We start from the raw sequence: 13,691 nt of genomic DNA, 5'->3' as shown, positions 1-13,691 counted from the left end.
GAGCAAGCCAGGTGAAAACCCAGTAAAACTTGGGTAAAATCAGTGAAATATCCCTCGAGTTACGACATATTTTATTATAACAACGCATAAGAATCCGTTTTGTATAACCATTTCGAAAACCACAAGATATGGGAAAATTGTCCTGGAAATGATGTTCGTAGGTATTTAGAATGTTTCTTTTCTTAGCCCCTTCTGGCCTGTGTGAATAATTGTTCTCTTCTTGTTCTAGTTTGTTTTCAATTGAATCTGATCATACAGAATTTTAAAACTGAGATTTGAAAGAAAATGTTCTTAATAGCCTCTCCATGAACTGAAGAGGTCTCTCTCAGAATCAGAACTCTTCATAACCAACACTGCAGAACCCCAAATCCTACATTTGCCCTAAGCTAACTGCTAATTTTTCCTTTTCGTATTGGCACGATTTCGGGTTGATGCGTGACTTACATCTTATAAGGTCGCGCCATAGCTCAAGCGGTTAGTCGCTGGCTTCTCACCGCGGCGGGCCGGGTTCGATCCCGGGTCTGGTCAAGTGGGATTTGTGGTGGACAAATTGGCGCTGGGGCGGGTTTTCTCCGAGTACTTCGGTTTCCCCTGCCAATCTTCATTCCACCAAAGACTCCATCATCATAATCACCCGGGGCAGGCTACAATAAGCCAATCAGTGGCCGCCGTACCGAGTGGACCCAGTTGGACTCCACCCCCCAATAAGCGAATTAAAAAAAATGATACCTTACAGAGAAGAGCGTTTTTCTTTTCCTCCGCGCCGTCGCTGCCAAGTGGACAGTGGCTCGTATTCCAGAGGTCCGCATTCGAATTTCGTGGCGGAGGCGGACTACCCTGATTTTCATTGTAGTTTTATTCAGTCTCTCCATCTTAATTTCGGATTCGTATGCCCTATCTCTAACTCCTTCTTTCCAAATGCTTTGCAATTCATTGCTCGCTTAGCATCCTGTCATTCGATGCTATAAATCTGAACTACAAAATTACAAATAACAAAAATCAACACATACTCCAGACTGCACATCCTATCATTTCATTCTCCGTCAATCTACACAGAAAGTAACCAACAGTACAAAGGCATTCCTAACTATTTTTGTGGCAACTGTACACTTTGCCAGCACCAGTACCGAACAAGTGTGTCAGTTCACTTCCTTGGATACTACGCCTAATTGTTATTGAAATTACTTTCTACACAAGCCGAAGGGTAGACGGGTCGTTGTGCAACGAAGCTGTAGAGAGAGAGACAGAGAAAAAGATACGAATGCGAGACCAAACTCTTCTCTTCTGTCGCGGAGTTTGCATACTGCATATGGTACCTGTCGTTGCTACAAAAGCTCGAGGAAGTTCTGTCAGTATGAAGGAAACACGGTAAGTGATAGAGTAGAAGAGATTATACAGATGTACTGTTAAACATGGCGATATTCTGCAGCCGATTAAATGTAAAGTAAAAACCTTTGGTAGCAATTTGTTCGGCTTAGAACCATATTTTCAGGATTCTGGAAAGAAAACAATAATCGTGTAAATTAAGAGGTATAAAAAGTTTGTTTTTTTCCTCTCTGAAATATTTTTCGTTCCGTTTAATATTTGTACGGGGCAAGCGGTAGCGTAGTTGGTTGAAGCGCTATGCTACAAGTTGGAAGATCGAGTTGATTCCCGATGTCACTGGAGTCCTCAATTTACCTAATCCTTTCAACCGCATTATGGCCCTGGGTTCGACTCAGCCTCTAACAGAAATGAGTACCAGGATTCCTCGGGGTAAAAGGCGGCCGGCGTGTAAGGGCGACCTCGCCGCTATCTGTGAGCCGATTGTCTAGAAAATGTGATAGCCTCGAGGTCTCACAACACTACGGGACTCCACGCCCTATTACAAGGATAACTTTACGTTTATGTTTATACAATGACAGAACATATTTTTGCATTCAAGTTGTGTCTTCTGAGAACAAGAAAATACACTCTAGAACTGAAACATATGTTCTTTTCAGACACACGCAAAATAATTGACTGATAGAAAAAGGGCACTATTTAATTCATTTTCGCGCTTTAAAATCTATATTTTAAGCTTCTGTTCCCTTTTGTTAACCCGGCTGCTGTTTTGTCCTCGCGTTAGTTATATTTATTTTTTCAAGTACTTTGATTCACTACCACGATAGAGGCAGCGCATCGTATTATACATACTAGGTGAATCAGAACGTCTATTGGTGGGAGACATCACAGCTTAACACAAAATTCGCATAACAGCATTTTGAGAAAAAATTTGAGGCATGGGCACCATCGGGAATATTTTTTCCCCCCACAACCGAAGGCACAAAGAAAATTTTCTTATGTTTAAACCGCCTAAGGGCATTCTTACGAATCATCCTAGAGTATTCAGGATAGAAGGATTACATTTTTTAAAAAATAATGCAAATTCTTTTATACTGGTCAATTTATTTCTTTCGTTTCCATTTCGATTTAACCCAAATATTCAGGAGGTGGGGACAAAAGCTTGATTTCTACCTCTGAACAGTTCGCACGGTTTAAGGTATGCCACATAATAATAATAATAAATTTATTTAAGTGCTTGCCAACAAAGAGTGGCCTATAACAGGCGAGAAATGAAGGTGTTTATAAGAAAAGCCTGCCTAAGTTTAGAATTAGAAATAGAATTAGAATAAAATTTAATACTAGACAATAAAATAATAAAGGTAACACGATGATTATATTAACTCAGTAGGATTAAACAAAGGAAAATGAATCCTCAAGGGAGATGTTTTATTTACTGAAAACGTCCAGAGATCTGAAGATGTTGTTTGCAGCTGTGATGCACCTTGTTGAAAGGCTAAACACTGAGACATTACTGACGTTAACGGCGAAAAATCTCTAATTTGACAATATCCAAAGAAGGAAAATTATGAGATGAAACGAATTTACCCTAACAGCTTTAAAACGTAATAGTAAAAAGCAAAGGTATCCCTGTAACTGGCCGTGGAGGCCCAGAGGGTTGTGAGACGTTGAGGGTCCCACATTTTCTAGACAATCGGCTCACAGATGGCTGTAAGGTTGTCAGCCTTACGTGCCGGTCGCCCTTCCCCCCCCCCAAGAATATTCCTGGTACTCATTTCTGTTAGAGGCTGAGTCGACCCCAGGGCCATAGTGCAGCTGGAAGGCTTAGGTCAATTGAAAAAATCCAATGACCTCATCAGGACTTGAACCTGCGACCTTCCGGCTTGTAGAATAGTGCTTCAACCAACCATGCTACAAGTAAAAGAAATTTTGTTTTGAATGTGATTTTCATATAATTTTTAATGCATCGCTTCTGTACAGGGTCTACATCAGATTGTAGCAATTTAAGATCCTTGGCAGATTTTATGACACATACTATTTTTAAATCATTAGCAAAGAGTAGAAACTAGGCAAAATATTAAACAACAGAGGTCCTAATTTAGAGCCTTGTGGCACTGCTGACAGCATGGGAAAAACTGAGGAAGGGTTCCCTAAAAAGCAAATAACAAAAAATTTTGAAACTTTGAAACCAATTAATTTTATAATCAGAGAGTCCAAAATTACTCAGTTTGTGTGAAAAAAGATAATGAAGAACTTTATCAAAGGCTCGGTTGTGGTTAAAAAAATCGACTCAGTCTGCCCTTGTGAACTGACAAACTGTGACAGAGTTTAGGTAAGTAAGTAAATTGGTTATAATAGACTTTGAGTTAATAAAAATCATGTTGATATGCGTAAAGTTTCAATTTAAAATAAAAGCAGAGCTGATCATGGATAATACTATCAAATTTTTTGTAAAACTGGTTTAAAATTGCAATTGGTCTGTAATTAATAACTAGAGCCCTGGTACTTTAAAAAAGAGGGAACGACAGCCACTTGATTCCACGGAGTGTGAAACTTCCCTAGTAAAAACATAATATTACAAATATGGGCAAAAATCTCTGAGCAACCGTTGATGCTAAAGCTGGGGATTTCATCTGGACTGACGGGCTGAGAGGTTGATCGGATATCGAAGGAACGTTTAAAAAACCGGAGAATAAAAAGAGCATTGTTTGGAATAATAAAAGAAGAGAGAGAGAGAGTCAAAAATAGAAGAAAAATGATCCGCAAAGGCTTCAATAATACACTGATGTTGGTTATTACAGTTTCACCAGTTTTGAGTTGGGTGACATGCCCATTCTTTTTACCCTTCACGATCCCATTTGCATACCTCAACGGTTCCTGCTGGTCTTGTTTAAATTCCAAAGAGCAAGTTAACTGCAGCTACTTCTTTGTAACATGCATAAAATGGAAGAAATATTGTATGATGAAAATATGATTTGCGAAGATCAAAATTCCTGTTCCATCAATACTGTGAGAAATATTCTTACGGACTGTACTGCTTACACTAGCCACACATACAGTGAATGGCGTTAATGCATTTGCTATCATTCTTCAGAGAATAAAATCAAGCCCAGTTCTTTGATTATAATTTTGGAGATGGCTAAACAATTTATAATATGTACAGACCTTACAAAGTATAAGTATTTGATATAATCTCAGAGCTATGTTTCTTTTGGAGAGGATGATGTTCATAAGTTCAAGACAGATGTCAGCACTGGTCATGGCTTCCTTGGACATGTTTCACAATAAAACGATGTTTCTCTTCTGCCTCCTTTCACTTTTCAGTTGGAGCAAATTGCACAATCCTTTGTTACCTTCACATCAGGTGCCTCAATTAGGCACAGTTTGCCATTCAGTGTCTTCTACATCTGTTTAACTAGGTCATCCTCTTTCAATCCACACACATTCTTCAGTATTTTCAAGGTCATGTCTCCTCATGAACATCGTAATAAAATTTAAAATGCAAGTAGTACCCCACCTCATTGAGTTGTATTGGAATTTAAGTAGTCTCTGGTCAGGGCAAAATACTATTATTCATTGGAAGATCATCTCAATGAAGAATTCCGTAATATTCACTACTCATAAGCAGATGTATAGAAGAAGCTATATTTCTAATAAGTTTATACCATAATCCTTAATGCATTTTGATAATGATGCAGCTAGACATGTCATATATTGATGTATTTTGATCTACAGAATACAATACAAAAATGAATGAATAAATGAATCTCCTACCTTCCCCACCATTTTCACGCAAGAAAATAATAAATCAAAAACTGCCAATTATTTTCAACATATACGTGTCAATCTTGTTGCAAGCCCACAAAGTATGTTACCACTCTTTCTCAACTAGCAAGTAGAAAGACATGTCACTGTCCTTATAAGCTTTCTTCAGTTATTTTCCCAAATAAGTCATCTGGATTTAACGTCCATTATTTATCGTCCGTCAATATTGCAACACTCTTCCATTCACCACCCCCTTTTTTTTAGTTTAACAGTATACACCTTGACACTACATGTTTCAGCCCCAAACGGACATCTTCAGGTGTTCATTCATTCATTTATTCATTTATTTGCATTCTGTTAATCCATACAAGGTCAAACCAACCTATGGGATATAGAACCTGTCAAGATACAAATATAATATAAACATAAAATAATGATATATACATACATTCATAATGAGCACAATAAGGACATAAAGTAAAACACAGTATTGCATAACAGCAGTGTCACAAAACACATTTTGATCAAAGACACAAAGAAAAACACAGTCCTGATATGTTACAATTATTTTATTAAATTGTATTAAAACTGCTACACTGTCTTAGTTCATGTTAAAATCACATGCTGTAGTCCTCTTTTCAAGGTAAAACCACATAAAATCCTTTAAAGTTTCTATTACACCCATGTTATTACGGTGCATATTATTTCACCTCACATGGAGTGTCATCCATTTTCATAAATGTATGCCTGTCCAGAGTGTCTTGTCTCGGCAGCTTGCCTCTCACGTTCGTAGCCTACTTTTCAGTTATGACTGCCATATGCCCCTGGTTTGCGTGTTTCCTCCCCAGGTTGTGGTATTGTCTTTATTAGAATCAAGCCATCTGGAATCCATCATTATGTTCCTTAACACAGGCTCATCATTAGTGAAGATATATCATTCTCTGTTTCATTCTATACTATCTTATGGAATTATATTTTGGGGGCAAGCAACTAATACCAAGAAACTCTTTTTGATACAAAAAAAAGCAGTTCGTTTAATGACAGGATATAGTAATAGGCATTCATGCAGAAATCTTTTTAGGCAGCTAGGAATCTTACCATTGAAGTCTCAATATATTTATTCAGTTTTGCTCTTTGTATCAAAGAATAGTAAACTGTTCACTACTAACCATGATGCACATAATCTCCAGACAAGACAGAGAAGTAATTTATATCTCCCAACTTCCACCTTAACACTGTATCAAAAAGGTGTTTATTTTACGGGTATAAAGTTATTTAATAATTTGCCTCTTGAAATAAAGGGGATGGTTGGGAAATACAAGCAATTTAAGATTTCTCTAAGAAGATATTTGATTACTCATTGTTTTTATGACTTGGAGGAGTATTATAGTGTTAATGAATGATGTTGTAAATAATGGTTTTAAATTAATTTGCATGTTATCTTATACTAATTATATGAGTCTATCTGCATAAAAGTTTTATTGTATTTATGATAATATTTGTTGCCATTCATATTATTTATTTATTTAATTTATATATTTTTTGCTTTATATTTGTGACATGCTCTTTTGAGCTAAAATAATTTCTTAACTGTGTTTATGATTGTATTGTATTTTTATATTTTGTTTATATTGACATGTTCTAGTCTGTATTTTAACATGTTCTATATCCTATGGTTTGTAACCAGTTTTGTTGGATCTTCTGGAACTCAAAATAAATTACAATTACAACACATACGTGTATTCTTACCATAGGTGAGGTGGTTAGCCTCATGCAAACCACAAACTTGAGGATCAGGGGATGATTTTTTCTGGACCCTACCATCCCCCATTTTGATAAGTCTCTCCTGTCCCCATTAACATGACTTCTTTTCTCAAAAATAATGTCCTCAGTATTTGACCCACTTATGAAACATTACAGAACAGAGCCTGTCTGTCTGTTTACAGATCTCCTAAAATATCTTATTGCTCTGGAAGAATATGTTTAATATTTCTTTTATCCAAACAAAACTCATTCCTTAAACATGTCCTCATAAATTTCTATGACAGTACTGCATAAAATCCTGTAGTGGTGGATTTATAGTTATAAATTTCTTCATTTGTTCCACAGTCCTGTTAACTGCCATGGCACCTAACTTGTATTAATCCATAATTCTTCATTCTTATGGTCCACTCTTCCATTATGCACGTTAGTTGATCTGTAACACTTCACAACTATGTGGTTTTTACTTCTCAGGGTTCTGATGTTGTTACTGTTTCTGTCTGTGACTTCTGCCCAGTGTCCAGAACATGGTAATCTACAACAGGTATACTTACATATACACCTGATCGTCAACTTACGACCTATGCAACTTACGGCCACAAAAAAATAAAAAATAAAAGATGATTAAAATGTAAAAGTTTTTAAAAATAAATTATAAAGATGATAAAAAGATTAGAAAGGTTAAAAAATACTGTTAATAAATATATGGCCATTATACGACCAGATCGACTTACGACCTGTCAGTCAGAACGGAAGTCAGTCGTAAGTCGACAACCAAGTGTACACCTACATATCTGTGGCAAAGATGTGTTACTAAACTGAGAGATAATTTGGACATTTTCCATCATGCCATTTTGGTTAAATAAATAGAGGATTTTGGAAGCTGGTTCTTTCACTGATAGAAGAATATTTAATAATTCATGTTCAGCAACAACACTTGAAATACATGAAAATTTATACCTTAAACAATCATGAGCACAATGCTTGTTCTAGAAGTTGAGTCACAATAAAATTTTCATACCCATATCTACCAAACAACACTGCATCACACCGAAGAAGACTGTGATCTTAATGTTATTTACTTATTTATTCCAGGATGCAGGCAATGTGCAGGCAGGCTATGAGTCAGGTCCTCCAGTGACCCAGCTCAGGCAGTCTAAAGAAGCTATCTGCAACTTGATTGCTTCTAAGGATTCTACAGGTAAACACCAGAAGCAGTGAACAGAATGTTACAGTCTGTGATTCTATCTTGAAGATGGAGGTAGCAGATTCCTCTGAAATATTGATAGCTTTCTACCACCATCATATCAGAGAAGACAGTAATCTTAAGAGAGTTATAATGTTGGAGAAGATATTTTCAACAGAGCAGACATGCCAGAGAGAAAAATGTTAACTGGACTAACTTTGCAACTGGAATCCATTGCTGAGGAGAATTGCACAGGTCCATAACGTGCCTGTTGATACAAGCCATCATGCTTCAGACTAGCTGGTAACTTAACGTGTCTTTTTTTTCCTTGGCACTACAGCCCCAGTGGGCCTAGGCCTACCTCCATGAACTCCGTTCACTTCGGTTTTTCTAGATCTTACACATACGGTAGGACTCCTTGGGCGAGCGATCAGCTCATCGCAAGGCCTCTACCTGTAGACAAACACAGAAAAACGCACACACACATCCATGCCCTGAGTGGGATTCGAAACCACGATCCCGGCTTCTGAGCGAGCGAAGACAGTGAATGCCCTAGACCACTCGGCTACCGTGACCGGCAACTTAATGTGTCATAGGGAGTCTTAATTGTGAAAGTAACAATATTATAAAGATGCATTTAAGCAGGATAACTGTCAGTATAGTGACTTGGCTATGGACTGGAGGATACACTGGAGGGTTAAACTTCAGGGCAGGAGGGCCAAAAGAGATTTCTCTTTTCTTAACAGCATCCAAACTGGCTGTTGGGCACAGCCAGCCCTCTATATGTGTGGGTAACGAGGTTTTGTCCAGGGAGAAGAGAAGACATGGCATGAATCTGGCCACTCACCTCCATCCAGACCTGAGGTTAAGTTTGAAGTTATTTAAATCTCCCATCTCCCCTCACCCATGTGTCTTCATGGAGTGGCGCTTAATGAAGCACAGGGCAAACTTTACTTTTATTTTACCTTTAGTTATGAATCAACATGAAGTGTAACTTTGTTTTATTGTGTGCCAGATTGTTTCAGAACAAGATGACTCAAGTCACAATGCCTCTGGCTAGTATTTGGCAGGTGTCTGGTTTGAATCTTGGCTGGAAAACCGACGATCATGACTGAGATTTTTCACGATTTTCCTCCATCCCTCCAGGAAAATGCTGGGATAGTACCTCAAATTAGACCATGATCACTTCCTTCCATATCCTTTCCAGTTCATTATTCACTAATCATAATACCCTTTGACGCTGCATAATCTCGGATACTGATAGAATCGGTATAGAGAAAGGAATAAATAAAATAAACAAGCCTGGAAAAGTCACAGTAAAATGAAGATACACTTAACTGCAAATTAACTTGAGGCAAAAGTTTTTTTTAATGTCTGCTCAATTAACTTCAGCCTTGGACAATTACATGATTCAGATGAACAATAGGAGTATCTTATTCCAAGAATTCTTCATGGGTAAATCCACAGCAATGTGCTGAATCATCTGCAGTACACAAACAATTATATAATATGCAGCCTATCCTGTGCTTACCAGCGACAGCTTATGATAAAATTTAAGTCATTTTTCATAGACATGTATATAACAGTTGAAGTACGGAATTATACAACATTATGCAGTGATGAAACAAATATCATAGCAGCATATATGAAGTGTCCAGCTTTCTACAGATGTTAGAAATTCACAAATTGGCAGTCTTACAATTAATTAACTAACTATGCGGAGCACACACCTTGAAATGCTGACAGTTGAGCAGCCAAGAAATTATCCATCTTTTATGGAACTCAAAAATTTATCACATTGACAAGAGCCCACTACTCACCTTATCCTGAGCTAGAAAAACTGACCTCATATTCTCAGACACTATTTCTTTAAGAACCATTTTAATATTATCCTCACATCTAGCTCTAAGTCTTCCAAGTTGTCTCTATCTCTTTAAGTTCTCAATTCAGTCTGTCCCATGTACACTCTATGCCTGCCCATCATATTCTCTCCTCACCACCATATGTGAGCTGACTGTCTAGAAAATATGGCAGTCTCACAACCCTATAGGCCTCCATGGCCTGTTACAGGGGACAGCTTTACCTCTTTTTATTTTTTATTGTTTTATTATGTATAATATTTGGTTAGAAGTACAAGTTAAGTAGCTCCTCATTATGCAATTTTCATCACTGGCCTATTAATTCTGCTATCTTAGATCCAAAAATTCTCAGCACCCTGTCCTCAAACATCCTCAAAAAAGGGTCTTCCCCTAGGCTGAGAGACCAAGCCCTGCACACATACTAAATTACTGCTGTAAAATGAAGCGCTTATTCTGTTGTTGCCATTCTAAAACCTGAACATTCTTATACCTAAACTTTGTGATTTCAGGTAAAAGGGTAACTAAATTTACATAAATAAATATATTAGATAAATTTCAGCTAAAGGTGTTCTGTGGCTAGTTTAATTAACCAGCACACTAGGTTCACACTGATCACTTTACCCGCAGAAAAGCAGCTAAGCCTCAGATCCATCCTGGATATAGTGGTGAACAGAAAACTCTCCACCCAACCCACTGAACCCTAATTCAACAGTCATCCAGCCAACAGCCTAGTCACTATACTGACTGAGCCACCTGACTCGATAAATTTTAACTAAGATATACAACATCAAGTTCCATCAAAATCGAATGAATGATGGTGATGTGTATACGGACAGAGGTGATGAATCTGTAATACACTGTTATCTGTGAATGCTAAGTTTCAAGAATTGGTTTATAACAAAGCAGACGTAAAAACAGGTCCAAATTTTAGGCACAGTGACTGGGGTAATTGCACCAGGACCTCCATAAAATAGAAACAGAATCCACAGATTTTCCTGAGCCATTCACTTCTCTAAAATCATGAAGTTAATTTGTATTTTTAGCTATTATAAGAAATAAAAATAACAAAAAATATCATAAACTAAGTTTTCATTATTGCTAGAAGCCTCACATTTTGACTGCCCTAGGAACCCAACTGCAAATCTGACCCTGCATAAAAATGGGTATCTCTGGAATGGCATTCTATTTTATGGCAAATAATGCAAATATTGAATTGTTACAGTTTCTGGACAAATACATCTGTCCCAGTCTTCCCAGAATGATCCAGTTGCAATAAGTGTTACAGTACAAGGACTGAATCCACCAGGACTACATGGTTTTCATCTTCATCGTGATGGCAACACTGGTGATGACTGTAAAGCAGCTGGCCCCCATTTCAATCCATACAATGTAGGTTGTTCATAAGTAGTTTTGCATTTCCTGGCAAATAGTCCCATACATAAAAATCATCCTTTAAAAATAATAAAAATGAATAATTGTAGGAATATGAATGGAAGATGTGTAGAATATATTATTTGTGTAGAGAAAGATGAGTTAAATCTGAATAACTTTTTACACAAAAATATTTTCCAGTTTCACTGTTAGAAATCTGTATTTTCACATCACATTACTTGCTCTGAAAGATTAAGATGGTGCTACAGTTGAATTTATGAAATACACAGAACAGCCACAGATTTTTTTTAGATTATAATCCATTACGTTACTGTGTTTGGAAATACTGTTAACAATTAGTGTGCAAAAACCAAAGAGAACATTTGTTTTCATGTAATATTGCAGGTCACACATTTTCAACGATTTTCTGTGGCAACTTCAGGGACTTAAAAAAGATTCTTTCTAGTTCTTATATGCAGACTATTTAATGAGAAACTTTTGACACTTAGGAATGGGATGAAGAGACTAAGGCAATAAAAAGCCAAACTGCTTAAAACTTGTGGGATTTGACATTGTCACAGCAGTGACTATATAGTGTACTAACTTATGGGATGTGATGGCATGTAATCCAGTGGAAGGTCACCAAAAGTTCAGAGAAATATACTGCCTCCATCATTAAGGTCAAGAGTAAACTACGCAAACTACCAGCAGGAAACAAGGAGCAAGAAAACCAGAATCAGTACATTCATCCAAAATACTGTACAGTGTAAGACCGTTACTGGATAACAACCTCAAAACAAACAACAAAAGAACATCTGCTTCTAGGCAACAAAGTCATAAGCAAGTATATGCAGCCATTATTAAGGAACACATTCCCATGGAATCAATTGGAATATAATAATAAACGGTGTTCTCTATGTGGTCTGTGCCATGGAGTTTTCAATGGGACAAGTTTAGAAGTTAGTCAGTGGGAACCTGTGAAGAGACAACTTGGTCAGTGCAGTTGACGAATCCCCACTGTTAGGAGTCGTTACCAGGGAACGACTAGTTGAGACCGCAGCAGACTGAAGAGACTTGGCATGTGCTGTAGTGATTTGCAAAGTGTGGAAATTGGCAATAGTATTATAGTGACTTATAGTTACAACATGTAAATGGTCAATAAATTCAATCTCCAATCTCCCCATTTAGAGTTGCTCTACCATGTGACAACATCAGTAAACTTCAGTGGACAACATAGCATCACGTCTCCTTGGTTACTGTTACCTATATCTTGTAGGTTAAATTTCAATCACCAGAGTCTGTATTTATGGTATTGGTGATGCTACTCTCTCTTTTCATATACTGTACCGTTTTCTTACTCACAATTGCACTACTAATAACAATACAATTTTGTAGCATACCCACGGTGCACCAGAAGATGAAATTCGCCATGCAGGAGACTTCGGAAACATACTGGCAGATCAACATGGCAATGCTTCTCACCAGATAAATGACAGTCACATCTCACTGTATCCTGGAAATGTGGCTTACGCTGTGGGACGTGCTTTTGTGGTCCATGCAGGCAGAGATGATCTTGGAAAAGGTGGCAACGAAGAATCTCTCAAGACTGGGAATGCCGGAGGTCGACTTGCTTGCTGTGTTGTAGAAGCAGTCAACAACTAAACCACCTAGAAGATAAATGAAATGAGAAGGGAATTGTGTAATTCTTTTCATGAAACCAAACTCACTGTTATTATGCTTCACATGTATATTGTTACAGGTTTGAGGGGTAACCATATTACATCTATAAAATGAAGAAACACTTCACAATTCAGAAGTTCAGAAGACCAAACTGAATAATTATTATGTGACTTTTTCATCTTAATGGTAAACTACAGGAGCCTTTAGATGATATGTTACTGCTATCTTTTTTATTTTTCAGCAACCATAAAGCTAGATTTCAATCTCTTTCTTGGTGCATCATAACATTGCCATCCAAAACAAAAAATATTGGATGTTTTGGTGGTCTTTCTTTATTCAATTCTGCCTCCAGTGCTTTAGGGATTCTTTGTTTTGTCATTAGAATTTATATACATAATATGGGTCCATACTTTCCAATTAATAATAAAGATAATAACTAACACCTCAACAGATTCAGCTATATATAAGCTAACAAACGAAATTCACAAGGCATTAAACAGTAAAAATTTAATAGGAGGTATTTTTTGTGACCTCGAAAAGGCTTTTGACTGTGTCAATCATGAGGTCCTGCTGTCGAAATTGGAATTCTATGGTATAAAAGGTAAAGCAAAGCTATGGTTTGAATCATACTTTAGTAACAGGTATCAAAGAGTCGTAATTACTGATACAAAGCTAAATCTAAATGATTCATCAACATGGGGTAAAATGAGACATGGAGTCCCACAAGGTTCGATTTTGGGCCCTTT

General features: G+C 37.2%; 1 protein-coding gene and 1 long non-coding RNA gene across 5 annotated transcripts in view; one reads left to right on the top strand and one right to left on the bottom strand.

Moving 5' to 3' along the window:
• The first annotated feature begins 1,219 nt into the window (after positions 1-1,219).
• LOC111873357 (superoxide dismutase [Cu-Zn]) lies at positions 1,220-13,685 on the top strand. Its single transcript, XM_023868009.2, has 5 exons — positions 1,220-1,368; positions 7,324-7,393; positions 7,945-8,050; positions 11,117-11,283; positions 12,661-13,685. The coding sequence occupies exons 1-5, from the start codon at positions 1,262-1,264 to the stop codon at positions 12,925-12,927; spliced, it is 717 nt and encodes a 238-aa protein (XP_023723777.1). The 5' UTR covers positions 1,220-1,261; the 3' UTR covers positions 12,928-13,685.
• The window catches only part of LOC117283006, a 3,118-nt gene continuing 2,270 nt past the window's right edge, over positions 12,844-13,691 (bottom strand). For all 4 annotated transcript variants that reach the window (XR_004513989.1, XR_004513991.1, XR_004513990.1 and 1 more), the window contains exon 3: positions 12,844-12,932. This is a non-coding gene — a long non-coding RNA (uncharacterized LOC117283006). The remainder of the gene's footprint in view (positions 12,933-13,691) is intronic.

Source organism: Cryptotermes secundus, unplaced genomic scaffold, assembly GCF_002891405.2.
Source record: "Cryptotermes secundus unplaced genomic scaffold, Csec_1.0 scaffold2171, whole genome shotgun sequence".
Classification (NCBI taxonomy): Eukaryota; Metazoa; Arthropoda; class Insecta; order Blattodea; family Kalotermitidae; genus Cryptotermes; species Cryptotermes secundus.
The sequence above is the reverse complement of the archived record's forward strand: the minus strand, read 5'-3'. Positions and strand labels throughout refer to the sequence as shown.